Raw genomic sequence first — 13,409 nt, forward strand, 5'->3', positions numbered from 1 at the left:
AATGAAGTTTTTTGAAAATCTAAAAATGCAGAAAGTTTCCTGTGAGGGGTAGGTTTAGGGGTAGGGTTGGTGTAGGGCAATAGAATATACGGTCTGTACAGTAGAAAAACCATTACGCCTATGGAGAGTCCCCACAAGGATAGCTGACCAGACATGTGTGTGTGTGTGTGATGCAGAAGTAATACATTAGGTAAGCACATGATTATAGTGTCCTGAACTCATTGAACACTTTGGTGATGAAAGTGAAACAAAGGACATTTGCATTCACTGTTTTTCTTCACAATGTCACAGATTTGATATCGTCATCTGTGTAGAGTTAGGGGTACAACTGCATTGACAGATGATGACCTTATGCTCTCGGAATAAATTAATAGTCTCATTTTCCTCTTTGTATCCTCTGCCCAACAGAGTTAATTTGAATGTAGAGTAGTCTATATAGACTGACATAAATGCCATCAAGTATCAAGACTTTGTAGGAATGGTGATAATGACAAACCAGTTCCCTTTTCCATTCCTCCCCAAAATAGCCTTTCTTTTAACAGGCTGTCATTAGCATTTCTCTACAGGAGGAACTAAAGTACGGGATGTTCTTTTACAGTAGTGACCCTGCGTCCAAACTGCACTCACCTTAGATTAAATTATACCCACATTAAAATCCATTTAAAATTCCTAACCAGGTCATCCCATTCTGACACTCATATGGAAGTGCTGAATGTACAATAAAATTTACAAAAAGGCAGGCTACATTTCGGCATTTCAACAAGTCCAGTTTTGACCGATTTGTTTACCTTTATTAAATGAATAGTGTTCTTTAGCGTTTTTTTTGTAAAAGCTCTGAGTCGGATTCCATAGCTGTTAATGATATGTAGAGTAGCGCATCGCTGAGGTTCTCAGTGGGTTTGGATCCAGTGATGGATGAGAGGCGGGACCCGTCCGATGCGCGTCACTGTGGTTCCGTGAAGCAGGATCGGACCATAAATCTCCAGCACTTTTGAGAAGCCGGGCAGACGCAGAAAGCAGCGATCGGTAGTGATGAACATCTAAACTGGACGTCCGGCTCAAGGTAGTCTGCTGTTGTTTTACTTGACAATTATTCCATTATGTTCTGTCCTGTTTGTCTGTTTATATGCTGTGGGCTTTATGGTGTCATTACCTTACAAATTGCATACTATTTTTTTACACATAGTTTAAATTAATTTGCAATTTAATTATTTGCTTAACTTTAAAACAATACCTTGAATTGAAACGTAGTATTGAAACGCACGAAAATCAGGTGCTTCTGTTGCATCATCTGCTGTAATGAATGTAAAGTGAAACCAAGGTCATTGAAACATGCTGCGTAACTGCTTTTGATTATAAGCCATTAGAGCGAGACATAAATAATCACGCTGTCATCTCTGTTACAGTCGGCTATATCGTTTAACAGTAGGCTACATTTTGTGGACGTTCACTGCCAACGAGACCGTTCTACCTTGATGGAAACATTTCTGAGTGAGTATAGGCTATAGTTTGGTAAATGTAAATTTCTCTGTATTCTTATGTTATAGGTTAACACTGCGCAGCGGCGAGTTTAAGGTGAAAAGAGGTGAGTTGCATCATCATAAGTATAGATACAGAAGTTAAAAACTCCTGCAACAAGGAGTGCTTGGCATGAGACATAACAATTCCCATAACCTAACATCAGTATTCAAGACGGCGACATTTCCAAGTGAATGAATCAAGAGATGATAATTAGAATGCTCTTATCACAGATATAAGGTATCTTTTAAATAAAAATATTACTACATATTAAATACATATTCATATCGTAACACTGTAAACTGTCAATTTTTGTGACAGTTCAAAAGAAAATTGCATAAATAGAAAATTGGTTTAAAACCACAATGTAGTCTCAGTTAATTTATTCATTCAAGTGAATGCCAGATTTGTCAATATTTAAAATAAATATTTGACCTTGTATCTGTATCTGGTGGAAAAACTTTTTTTTTTTCTTTTTTTTTTTTTAATGGAAGGAGCATGCAGGAGACTCTGCAATGAATTGATTTTATAAGACTTTGTAAATATTCAATATTGTTCAATATTAGGGCTAAAGTTTTATTTCACAGCTGGGTTTTTCTTCTTTTTTGTCTTTTGTCTGCTTAAAGTTCTGGCATAACTGGATTGCTCTTTTCATTTGCAGTGGCGGAGCAAAAAGAGCAGAAGTCAGAGAAGAAAAAGACATCTGTGCTGTTCTTCCCTCCTATCCATGATGCGGGACTCTGTCTTCAACTGCTGCGTTTCCCCACCCCATCCTCCTAGAGCAGTGGAGGAGCACCAACAACACAGAAGCAGAGCTCAAGCTCCGCCAACTAACGACAGGCGCTTCCTTATATTCTTTGACTTTGATGAGACCCTGGTGGACGAGTGCAGCGACGACTCTATGGTTACTGTGGCGCCTGGTGGAGTCCTGCCTGGCTGGTTGAAGGACACCTACCGTTCCGGCCACTACAATGAGTACATGCAGCGTGTGCTGGCCTACCTCGCCGAAAAGGGCGTCACACCGGCAGCTATTCGAGGCACAGTGGAGAAACTCCCTCCCTGCCCAGGCATCCCCACTTTGATGCATTTCCTACTCTCCCAGCCATCAAGGGACTTTGAAGTCGTTTGTGTGTCAGACGCTAATACCGTCTTCATTGAGACGTGGCTGCAGCACCTTGGCTTCCGCCCACTCTTTCTGCGCATTTTCACCAACCCAGCTCACTTTGATGATAATGGGCAGCTGCAGCTTCGCCCTTTCCACTCCCATGAGTGCTTGCGATGCCCGGCGAACATGTGCAAGGCAGTGGTGGTGAGGCAGTACGTGGCCCAGCGCGTGCGAGAGAGGAGTGGACGACCGTACCAGAAGGTTTTGTACGTGGGCGATGGGGCCAATGACTTTTGCCCGTCACTCACACTGTCACCGGGTGATATAGCATTCCCTCGCCGGGACTTTCCAATGCACAAACTGATCCAAGAGATGGAGGAAGCCAAACCTGGAGAGTTCAAGGCCAGTGTGGTGCCCTGGAACAGTGGAGAGGATGTCATCAACACCCTGAGGAAGATATTAGAGAGGCCCTAAATATATACATATACCTAAATGAGGCCCTAAAAATGTATAGAGCTTTCTTGAGTACATTCCAAACTCTTTTGGTTTTGCCATTTATGTATCAACTTGGTTCTGTTGGCTGAAACTGCCAGGCTGTTAAGGGTCTTTTATTAAGATGTGTTGTTGGTGCAGTTCAAATGAACCCGCTATAAACTTACATTCAAATACACAGACACATCCATACGACAATTAATACATATTGTGTATGTGTTAGTGTGTATGATTGAGAATCTTAGACTTTTTTAAATCTGATTGCATTAACACTAACACTGGCCAGTATAGTCTATCCCTAAATGCATTATTATTGTCATTATTATTATTATTTTTATTATTATCATGATTAGGACCAATTTCTGTATTGTACAGTCATTCACACACAAATCCAAATATCTTATATTATTCTTTTATAGTTTTAAAGATGCAAATCTGAGAGGTGCTATAGGTGATTTATGTGAAAAATTCTAAAGTGATTCACTAAAATGATTGTCTTATTAATCAGAAATAACTTCCAATGGTTAGTATTTGCAATCGAAATATTGTATGTATTATATGCTATGGCTTTTATTAGTAAACTTGAACCCATCCTCTGTTGAAAGGATGTGCTGCATTATTTAACCTGTGATTTTAAGTATTTGTGTTTGGTTGTGTGTTTGTTCCTTTCTGTTATGCAAAGTCTGTGAGCTTTGGATGTGAGACTATGGATCTGAGATCTCTGAACCTCACCAGCATGGATATAAAGCCATTTACTCAACTCTGTGTCCGAGCAGGTTTTGACCCCTCACCCCAGCACCTGTCATGTGTCTTACATGGTTTTCAGGATATCTATAGACACAATGAGATTAAACTCCAGAATCAACTTACGTCATGTTGACTTGTGTAGCACTTTTCACAGTACATGTCATTTTGTATAATTGGAATCTGACTAACTGACAAACAGAAAACTTTGGCAAATATAGCTTTAACCGCTATAAAGAAAACAAATTAGATAAAAACTGGACTATTAATTATTCCAGAATTCAGCAAAATGTTTACATTCAGAAATGAGGGAGATGATCACCTTTTTAATTTAATCAATCTCTATGCAAATTAAAAAGTATTATTAATAATAATAAGAATAATTACTCTTAAAGTGACCTCCCCCTCCCAAATTAACTTCACCTGGCAATAATAATAATAATAATGTATATATATTGATTAAAATAATCGATTATTTCATTTTAAATTAGCATTTATATCAAAACTAGAGAAATTAGAGTTTACAAAAAATGAATTAACTTAATACATCACCATAAATTAATACATCACCATAAATTATATTATTTTGATTTTGGTTAGGGAGTACACAAGAACAGAGAAAACAAGCTTTTATTTTTTTCTCTAAAATACCTTTGCAATATATTCTACTAGTTCATGAAATAAATACCCAACATGCCTTCGTAAAATATCGCTCATAAAAAAAACTGAACAGCAAACATTTATCTCCACCTGGCGGCCGCATTGCAAGCTCTTTTCAAAGAGACCGCGCGCATCAAAACAATGCGTCCGTCCTCATTGGTCAGCGGCGAGCACGTGACTTCACAGCTGATTTCCGTGGATGGCGTGTTTTCGCAGGATCAGATGTTCGTCCTCACCTCGGCGAGTCATGAATGCGCCTCTCATCGTAGTCGAATCAGCCGTGGCACACTGACACACAGCTTCCCCCCCTGACAGCAGACCCGCAGTCGTTATGGCCCAGGCTGCACAGATGAACGTCCTCGATATCAACACTCCTCTCCGAGTGGAGCACGACAAGAAAAGACGACAATTCAACATCCGACTGAACGGTCAGTAATGCGTCAGATATAACGAGATGGTGGTCGCGGGGGGAGGAGGAAAAGCCACCGTGCGCTCGCCTGCAAAATCTGCCTTTTGTTTATTATATTTCGCTTCTCAACATGGTAAACGCGTTATCTAATAAAACCCATCTTAGTTATATAGTACGCATTACCTAAATATCGTTACATGCTTTGTAGTTCCCAGTAGTTAATTGAATATGACATTAGTTGTTTTGTTGGAACGAATGGAACCATTTTTTCCCCCAGCATCAGCTTTTTTTTTTTTTTTTTTTTTTTTGGGTTGTTAGAAAAATTTTTTTTTTTTTTTTCTTTTTTATCTTTCTGGGTTGTAGTAGCTTTTTGACAAGCGTTTAATGAATCGGATTCGTCCGATGAATGCTGCAATTTTAGTTGTTTTGTTTTGACGTGCGGAGCCGCAGTAATTCTCGCCTGTCACTAGCCACAGTTCGTGAATTTGCTCTAACGCAAGCTTTGTTTTCTTCTCTGACTGAATCAGTTACTAAGTTGCTAGCTTACCCGCTAGCCATCCCATGCAGACTTTGTTTTAGGCTATTTCCTGTTCTATCATCTTTCTATCGGTACAAAGCAAATCCATGTCGTTACAATTCTGTCTTTCAGTAGAAAACCAGCAACAGCAGAGGAACAGGGACAGACTTGCGTTTATTTCTTGCGGGGTTTTACATGAAAAAAAGCGTTTGTATGCGACTATTTCCCCGTAAAGCGCTCGTTTACGACGGCGAAAACAAAAAACAAAGCATAGACATGCATCCTGTTTGACTGAGCAGTTCTTCACAGTCACGAATAACTTTGTTTACTGTACGCGGACTAATATATTTGCATCTATATTGAAGGTTCCCATGACAGGGCTGTTCTGCTGTATGAATATGTGGGGAAGAAGACAGTGGATCTGCAGCACACTGAGGTTCCTGAAGCTTACCGAGGACGAGAGATCGCCAAACACCTAGCCAAGGTTGTAGAAGGTTACTCAAGAACAGTGTGAACTGGTTTATACATGATGATATTACATTGTCTGTTGTTGTGCATTAAAATATAGTTTGTGGTTGTTTTTGCTAGGCTGCAATGGACTTTGTGGTGGAGGAGGACCTGAAAGCCCATTTAACATGCTGGTACATCCAGAAATACGTCAAAGAAAACCCTCACCCCCATTACTTGGAGCACATCCTCCACTGAGAGTGAGAGATGGGGACGATCTCGATTCTAATAGGATGATTTGGGATTGGGTGGGATGGGTATCTTTTGGGATTCCCTAAACTGTCTGACTGGTTTTGAAACTCCACAAAAGAAAGATTTATTTTTTGTTTGCGAGTGAATGCGATTTAAGAAGGGGAGAGATCTGAAACTACAAAACGTTTTCGTAGGAAAGATAAGAGTGTGGACTTTGAGGTGGGCTAGTTTCCCAGTAACTCAAGTGGATTTTCGAGCCAATCCAGAGAAGTGAGAGGATTATGACACCCATCATGAACTCAAAATATGAATAGTTTGATATGGTCATAAGAGTGATGTTAGACTCCATATGCCTCTCTGGCCTTACACCTTCAGATTTAGTGGTGCTCACAAGAGAAATAAACACACGCACACTTGTGTTCCCACATGCGCAGAACGTGCACACTCAGCCTGGCTTGAAGTTTTAGGGGCATCACAATCTAACCATACTGTCAGAAATGACTGTTTCATTCGGTGCATGTTCTAGGCTGATCTTGTGCTTTTGCATGTGTGTATCTGTGTATACTATGGCCAGAGAAGAGCTCAGACTCTGGAGACAATCGCCGGCCCATATATTCGCAGGGCTGAACCTCTCAGGATGCACACTTTATAAAAACAATAAAGCACCTCTGCATAGAGGATTCTGTTACATATGGTTGGATGTATGTGTGTGTGTATGTGTTGAATAACCGAATATGAGCGTATGAATGTCAGTGTGTTAGTTACTCCCAAAATTCCCAGGGGTCTTATTAAAAGTCAGTTGATGAACTGCCTTAAGCCAGATTTAAGCAAGGTTGTTTGCAGGGTAGGCAGCACACGGAGCAGACCATCATGCCATGTTCTGTGCTGACACCATTGATGACTATTGTATTCCTGGTGATGATAAGGAAGGTTATTTTTTTCAAGTAAAAAAACTGGGCTCTGTTATGTCAATTTGTGATGTAACAGACTAAAGATGCCCGAAATTCATCTGTTTTTTCACACTTATGTACTCTTAATATTACTATTAATGATTTTGAATAAAAAAATTAAGACAAAAATTGGTTGATGAGTGTTTATGTCCATGAGTATGAGTAAATGGCATTTATTCACCATCATGTTGTTCCAAACCAATATGACATTTTTCTGTGGAGCACAAATGATTAGATAAAGATATTTTGAAGAATGTTGGGGTCCAGACAACATTGACTATTATTGCATGGTAAACAATTGGCATATCTTGATATTTTCACAAAATAAACAAAAGTCGGGTTTAAATGACATGAGGGTGAGTAAATAATGACAATTTTCATTTTTCGGTGAACTGTCCCTTTAAATAGCTGAACAGTGAATTGTTTTACTCAATTAGCTTTTTTTTTTTTTAGTACAGTGACAGTGTAATAAAAGCTATTTTAAAAATATGTTTTCCATGAATATTTAATGTTTTTTTTTTCTGTAAAATCTCAATTTTATTCTAAAGGAATTTGAACACTTTTAGAGGTTAGGAAAAATTATTCCAGAAAGCTTTGTTTTTAGTTCCCTTCAGTTTCATTTAAGTATCATATAGAGATACGATTATAGTTTTTATTTTTATATTTTAAGTTTTAGCTATTTTGTTTTTGTCATTTAAAAAAAAAAGTTTAACTTTTTTATTATAATTGTTGTTTTGTATTTCAGTTTTTAGATATTTTAGTACTTCAAGTTAAAATGAATGTCTTAGCAACTTTAGGTTAGATCAAATATTTTTTTTAATTTATATTTTATTTCAGTTAACGTTTATTTCAAGTAACGAAAATGTTTTTAGTTGACTATAATTAACATGGTTCCCTTTTTTAAAAATGCACAGATGATAATAATGCACAGATATCAAATTATTGGTTTATGCGTTTATGTTATGCAATCCATCACTATTGGGGGAGACAGAGCGCAAACCCTGCACGTGTTACCGAGCACCGTGTAGTTGTTATAACACGGCTCTCACCCACCTCCGTATGCACCAGCTCCGTGGGCGCCGTACGAGGACGGGACTCACTGCATAAACGAGAATCGACCACACTATGGGTGAGTTCCTTGCTGATCGCATCCACGTTCATAACATGACCGAAAGTTTTGGACACTACAAAAACAGTTAAATCATTTTGTCAGACCACATTGTTTGTGCAACGCCTGCATTCGCTTTGGGAATGGTTCATCCTACTAGAAACCCCATAGTGTTGTCCTTGCTTTCGATTGGTCACCTCCGCTATTCAAAAACACAAGCCTAAATTATTTAGCCTGACGGATTAAACCATAATCAAAATCAATTACTAGTCTGTTGCACGAAATAATTGTGTTTCAAATATTAAAAATTGTCTTTAACAAAACAAAGCAAATATCAATATCGTTACACATTCTGTTCAGGTGGTATGGTCCCCAACTAAACTGGTTCACGGGATTTGTAGTCTCTTGGACACTTTCGAGAACTTTAAGAATTACTAAGGAGCAGAGAACTACATTACCCATAGTGCACCGCGACGGGTTTTGCGTCAAGTCTAGTCCGTTGCATTTTCAAGATGGCGTCGCTGGGAAGGAGGCGAGGTGTCCCAGTCAACAGGGAGAGGTCAGTTAGACTAAAACCTGTCATTATTTCATAATACGTGACGTGAAATTTTTAGGCTCTATGCAGAATTTAAGTTAGTTTAGTATGCTTTAAATACTAGGTGTTTTGGAGTTTTGTGGATCCGCAAACACTAAAAAAATATTGTTTGAATAGAGCTCGTGTTGTTTTGATTAGCTTACTGACTCTGGTGTCTCTCAACTGATTAGCAGTGCAGATAACAGCAAAAACGTATTTTTATGGCAGTTATATCTGAAATCTCGACATTGATCACATATCTTTTTTTTGTAGTATGTGTTACCCATATTGACACGAGAGGAACAAGTTAAAATAGCGCTTCACAGCCATGACAGCGAGTTTCAAGGAGATGTGTACAGTTAGCAGGCATTTATAGTTTTTATATTAACTTTAGAGGTTGGCGCAGATATCCTGAAAACGGGAAGAAATTGTATTTTTCCGCCAAAAATGTTGGTAGTTTAATCATGCCCTGCTTGTTAAACTGACAGTATGCGTTAAATTTATTTTAACCATTGCAAACGGCGGACCGCTCTCACTTGTCTATCGATTTATTTAGCAGCTCAGTATTTTCAAAAATAATGGCCATTTTGAAATTACAAGATTTGATTTATATTCCTGAGCAAGGGTCTTTCATTGTACAAATGAAAATTTCCTGTCAGCCTTTATACTTCTATAACATCAGCTCAAAAGTTTCTTGTTTCACTGTGTGAACTCAGGCCGCAGATGCTCTGGCTGATCTAGATAACGCGAGACAGGTCGTGTCTAATAAAGACCAGAATATACGGTCGTTTTGAATTTTTTTCAGTCATTTTAAAATACTTTTTGCAAAATTCCGCATAAAATTTCCAAAAAAAAAGCACAGAACATGCCATCCCATCTGAAGAGATGTTGGCTGGTCTTAAAGTATCTGTAAAACCGTCTAACTGTTTTATGAAATCGGTATTACTATTTTTCCTCACAGTAAATCTCAGTATTTACATGCAACCAAATAAACACATTGATGGCTCAATTGGACTGAAAAGGCTTCATGTGAATGTCTCAGTTGATTTGATAGAGCTAAATTCAAATAAAATTTCAGTTTGGAAGGGGTGGTGTAGACCTGAAATAATTAATGATCAATATGAAGAAATTAAGCATAGAATATAACTATCTGATTCAATAATACCTTAATATGTACTCTCGGTAGCTCCAGTGACATTATAACGCTGGTTTTCGATGTAGACCTGAATTGATCCGATAAACAGTAAAAAAAATTAAAATAATTCTTCAATACAACAGTTTTCTCAATCACATTCAAAAATACATCGTGAGCATGTACATGCACAGTGCCATGATGCAGCATATGTTTACATACATTTTACGTCTAATGAATGTGTGTTTTTTTATTTCCGTCTTATGAACTGGTCAGTGGAGGAGACTGAATATTTACTAAATATTAGTTTAAAAAAAAAATCGCAGTAGCTTCTGTGACATTGTCACGTTGGTTTTCGCTAATTCTGAATGCGCCAGCTGGGGTTTGTTTAGACTGCATGTGATGAATGTCAATTAATATGTGAATCAGATTGCAACGTTTAGGTTCATAAACAGAACTTTCAGAATCGGAAATGGGATTGGATTAATTCCGAATTCTCACTTTTTATTTTTCTCTTTAGGGGAGTGATGGCGGCCACGGAGTGTTACATCGTCCACGAGATCTACAATGGCGAGAATGCACAGGAGCAGTTTGAGTACGAGCTGGAGCAGGCTCTGGAGGCGCAGTACCGCTACATCGTAATCGAACCCACGCGCATCGGAGACGAGACGGCCCGCTGGGTGGCCGTGGGAAACTGCCTGCACAAAACCGCCGTTCTGGCAGGGGCCGTGTGCCTCCTGACGCCGCTCGCCCTTCCCGCCGACTACTCCCGTTACGTGGCGCTCCCTGCTGGCACTCTGAGCCTGGCCTGCGCCGCGCTCTACAGCATCTCCTGGCAGTTCGATCCCTGCTGCAAATACCAGGTGGAGTACGACAGTCAGAAGCTCTCACGGCTGCCGCTGCACACGCTCACCTCCTCCTCGCCGGTGGTTCTGGTTCGACGGGACGACGTGCACAGAAAGAGACTGCACAACACGATAGCGTTGGCGGCCCTGGCGTACTGTGCCAAGAAGATCTATGAACTGTACGCCGTATGAGCGCTATTGCACATGCACACACACGCATACAGATACTGACATACGCGTACACACACACAGAAACACGCAGCAGGGAGGAGAGAAGCACTACTAAACACCCAACACTGGCAGATACACACACACACACACCAAATAAAACATATGGATGGACCGACGGAGAGAGTGATGGAAAAACAAAAGGAGGCGGCGCACTCTCTGTTACGCTTTTTTAGCGTTTTGCTTTCAATCGGTTAAAGATTGGACAGATTGATGGATGGATGGATGAGAGGAAGGGTTGGGGGGGAGCTTGTAGTTCTGAATGAATCTTTCCCTTTTCTCTGTACTTTAAAAGTGATATCACCAGTGCACTTGAGCCCCCCTTCCCGCTCCTTCCCTACGCCTGTCCAGCATCTCCTGGCAGTTCGATCCCTGCTGCAAATACCAGGTGGAGTACGACAGTCAGAAGCTCTCACGGCTGCCGCTGCACACGCTCACCTCCTCCTCGCCGGTGGTTCTGGTTCGACGGGACGACGTGCACAGAAAGAGACTGCACAACACGATAGCGTTGGCGGCCCTGGCGTACTGTGCCAAGAAGATCTATGAACTGTACGCCGTATGAGCGCTATGCCACATGCACACACACACACATACAGATACTGATACACGCGTACACACACACAAACACGCAGCAGGGAGGTGAGAAGCACTACTAAACACCCAACACTGGCAGATACACACTTACACACCAAACAAAACATATGGATGGACCGACGGTGAGAGTGATCGAAAAACAAAAGGAGGTGGCGAGAGACGCGGCGCTCTCTCTGTTACGCTTTTTCAGCGTTTTGCTTTCAATCGGTTAAACATTGGACAGATTGACGGATGGATGGATGTAAGAGAGGAAGGGTGGGGGGGAGCTTATAGTTCTGAATGAATCTTCCTCTTTTCTCTGTACTTTAAAAGTGATATCACCAGTGCACTTGAGCCCCCCTTCCTTGCGCCTGTCCAGCCCCTTCCTTTGTCCCGGCGGCCCTCCCAAAACGTCACCTGCCACCCACATGGAGCTTCCGCACCCGGGCGGTGACCTGTCGGACTGAACGTGTGGTGGACAGACAGACGGATCAGGTTTTAAGAATGACCTTTGAATCCTCTCTTTTCTCCCTCTGTGTAGTTTTACCGTACCCTGCCTTTGGTGCGTCACCTTTTCATTAAACAGTAGGAGATTGAACCTCACCGGCATCTCTGACCACCTTTATTTGACCCCTCAAGGGCTCAGATTCTGTCTTACCGCACATCTGCGGTTTAGCCTTCATGCAGACCTCACAGGTAGATTTGTTTTACAAGCCGTGGTTTGTAATGGATCAGTTTAAATCCAGTTCTTCGTATGAAGTTATGAACAGTAAATATGAAAGGTGAGCAGTAAAGGTGAACTCATCTGAAACGGATAGTTCACTTCACCCCCCAAAATTACAATTTTGTCATTTACTCATGTTGATCTGGAACCATATATGCTATGTTATTGGGTTTCAAAGGAAACTAGAGTTCAAATGGAAATGCGTAACTCATTCAAGTAATTTGAAGGGTAAACTTGTGGGAAAATAATTGGACAAGATAGCGCTTATTTCATTCACATGGAAACCTTTTCAAATCAGCAAGATCGGAACAAAGGACTGAATGTGGGAGTTAATGGATTAGTATAAATCCAGTTCCTCTTATGAAGTAATGAAAAATTAATATAAAAGATGAGCAGTAAATGTAAACTCATCTGAAATGCATAGTTCACCCATATATTAATATTTTGTCATTTACTTGTGTTCCAGACCCATGCTGTTACTTAATTTTTATGTTTTAAATTTTTGGTTATTACTATTCTTTGAATTAGCAGAACAGTTTGCATAAGACCACATTGTGAAAGTTTTAGTCTCAAATGGTATTTTGTATGAATGGTGCCATGTTAAATAATGTTCACACTTGTTTATGTTTTTTTGACTGCACCCCAGCCTGTGGAGCTTAAATAAGTCTTCTGATATGTTTTATTTCCATACTGTAGTGTATACTATCTGAAACAGAATATTCAAAGGGAAAAAGGTAGGGTAAAGTGGGGTCAGTCTTATTTTAAGCATTTAAGTATAATTTCTGCTCCCTAGAATTGCAAAATTGATGTTTTGTCAAACAGGTTTTTTCAAACAGTCCTATTGTCTGCAGTTGGTCAACACTTCACGTTCAGCCCAATTCTTGTAGTTTTGACATATCAGATGGTTGGTTAGTGTTAGTTATTCTTAAAGGGGTCATAGGATGCTACATGCACTTTTACAAGTTGTTTGAACTAAAATGTGTGTTGGCAGTGTGTGTACACAACCACCCTATAATGATAAAAATCCACCCAGTGTTTTTTTTTTTTATCGTGTTAAATGTTTTCCCCTTTCTCAAATGAGCCGATCTCAGATGCCTGTCTGTGTGACGTCACAAAAACAGGCCCCTCCCA

The 13,409-nt window shown here is 40.0% G+C and overlaps 3 protein-coding genes across 10 annotated transcripts in view; all 3 read left to right on the forward strand.

The window, feature by feature from the left end:
* The window catches only part of LOC107745765 (probable phosphatase phospho1), a 4,846-nt gene extending 1,349 nt beyond the window's left edge, over positions 1-3,497 (forward strand). For 3 of the 6 annotated variants that reach the window (XM_016559750.1, XM_016559771.1, XM_016559779.1), the window contains one exon: positions 2,180-3,497. In XM_016559750.1, the coding sequence (XP_016415236.1) occupies positions 2,246-3,097 (852 nt within the window). In that variant the 5' untranslated portion in view covers positions 2,180-2,245 and the 3' untranslated portion in view covers positions 3,098-3,497. Of the gene's footprint in view, positions 1-794; positions 1,064-1,406; positions 1,586-2,179 lie in introns of those variants that run through there. The other 3 variants (XM_016559741.1, XM_016559757.1, XM_016559766.1) reach the window with 3 other exon arrangements.
* Positions 3,498-4,623: 1,126 nt separating this feature from the next.
* Positions 4,624-7,167, forward strand: LOC107745813 (protein NATD1). The gene is made up of 3 exons (XM_016559823.1): positions 4,624-4,947; positions 5,811-5,929; positions 6,034-7,167. Exons 1-3 carry the CDS (start codon positions 4,851-4,853, stop codon positions 6,148-6,150), a joined length of 333 nt encoding a protein of 110 aa, XP_016415309.1. The 5' UTR covers positions 4,624-4,850; the 3' UTR covers positions 6,151-7,167.
* A 910-nt stretch (positions 7,168-8,077) lies between these two features.
* LOC107745797 (transmembrane protein 11, mitochondrial) lies at positions 8,078-12,157 on the forward strand. 3 transcript variants are annotated; one of them, XM_016559812.1, is made up of 3 exons: positions 8,078-8,223; positions 10,429-10,747; positions 11,346-12,157. In XM_016559812.1, the coding sequence occupies exons 2-3, from the start codon at positions 10,436-10,438 to the stop codon at positions 11,541-11,543; spliced, it is 510 nt and encodes a 169-aa protein (XP_016415298.1). In that variant the 5' UTR covers positions 8,078-8,223; positions 10,429-10,435; the 3' UTR covers positions 11,544-12,157. The 3 variants fall into 3 exon arrangements, with proteins under 3 accessions (XP_016415298.1, XP_016415289.1, XP_016415280.1); XM_016559803.1 differs by lacking the exon at positions 8,078-8,223 and adding an exon at positions 8,666-8,761; XM_016559794.1 differs by lacking the exons at positions 8,078-8,223; positions 11,346-12,157 and adding an exon at positions 8,667-8,761 and having other exon boundaries at positions 10,429-11,333.
* Positions 12,158-13,409: the final 1,252 nt, after the last annotated feature.

This window comes from Sinocyclocheilus rhinocerous, unplaced genomic scaffold (genome assembly GCF_001515625.1).
Source record: "Sinocyclocheilus rhinocerous isolate Xijiao unplaced genomic scaffold, SAMN03320098_v1.1 scaffold3815, whole genome shotgun sequence".
Classification (NCBI taxonomy): domain Eukaryota; kingdom Metazoa; phylum Chordata; class Actinopteri; order Cypriniformes; family Cyprinidae; genus Sinocyclocheilus; species Sinocyclocheilus rhinocerous.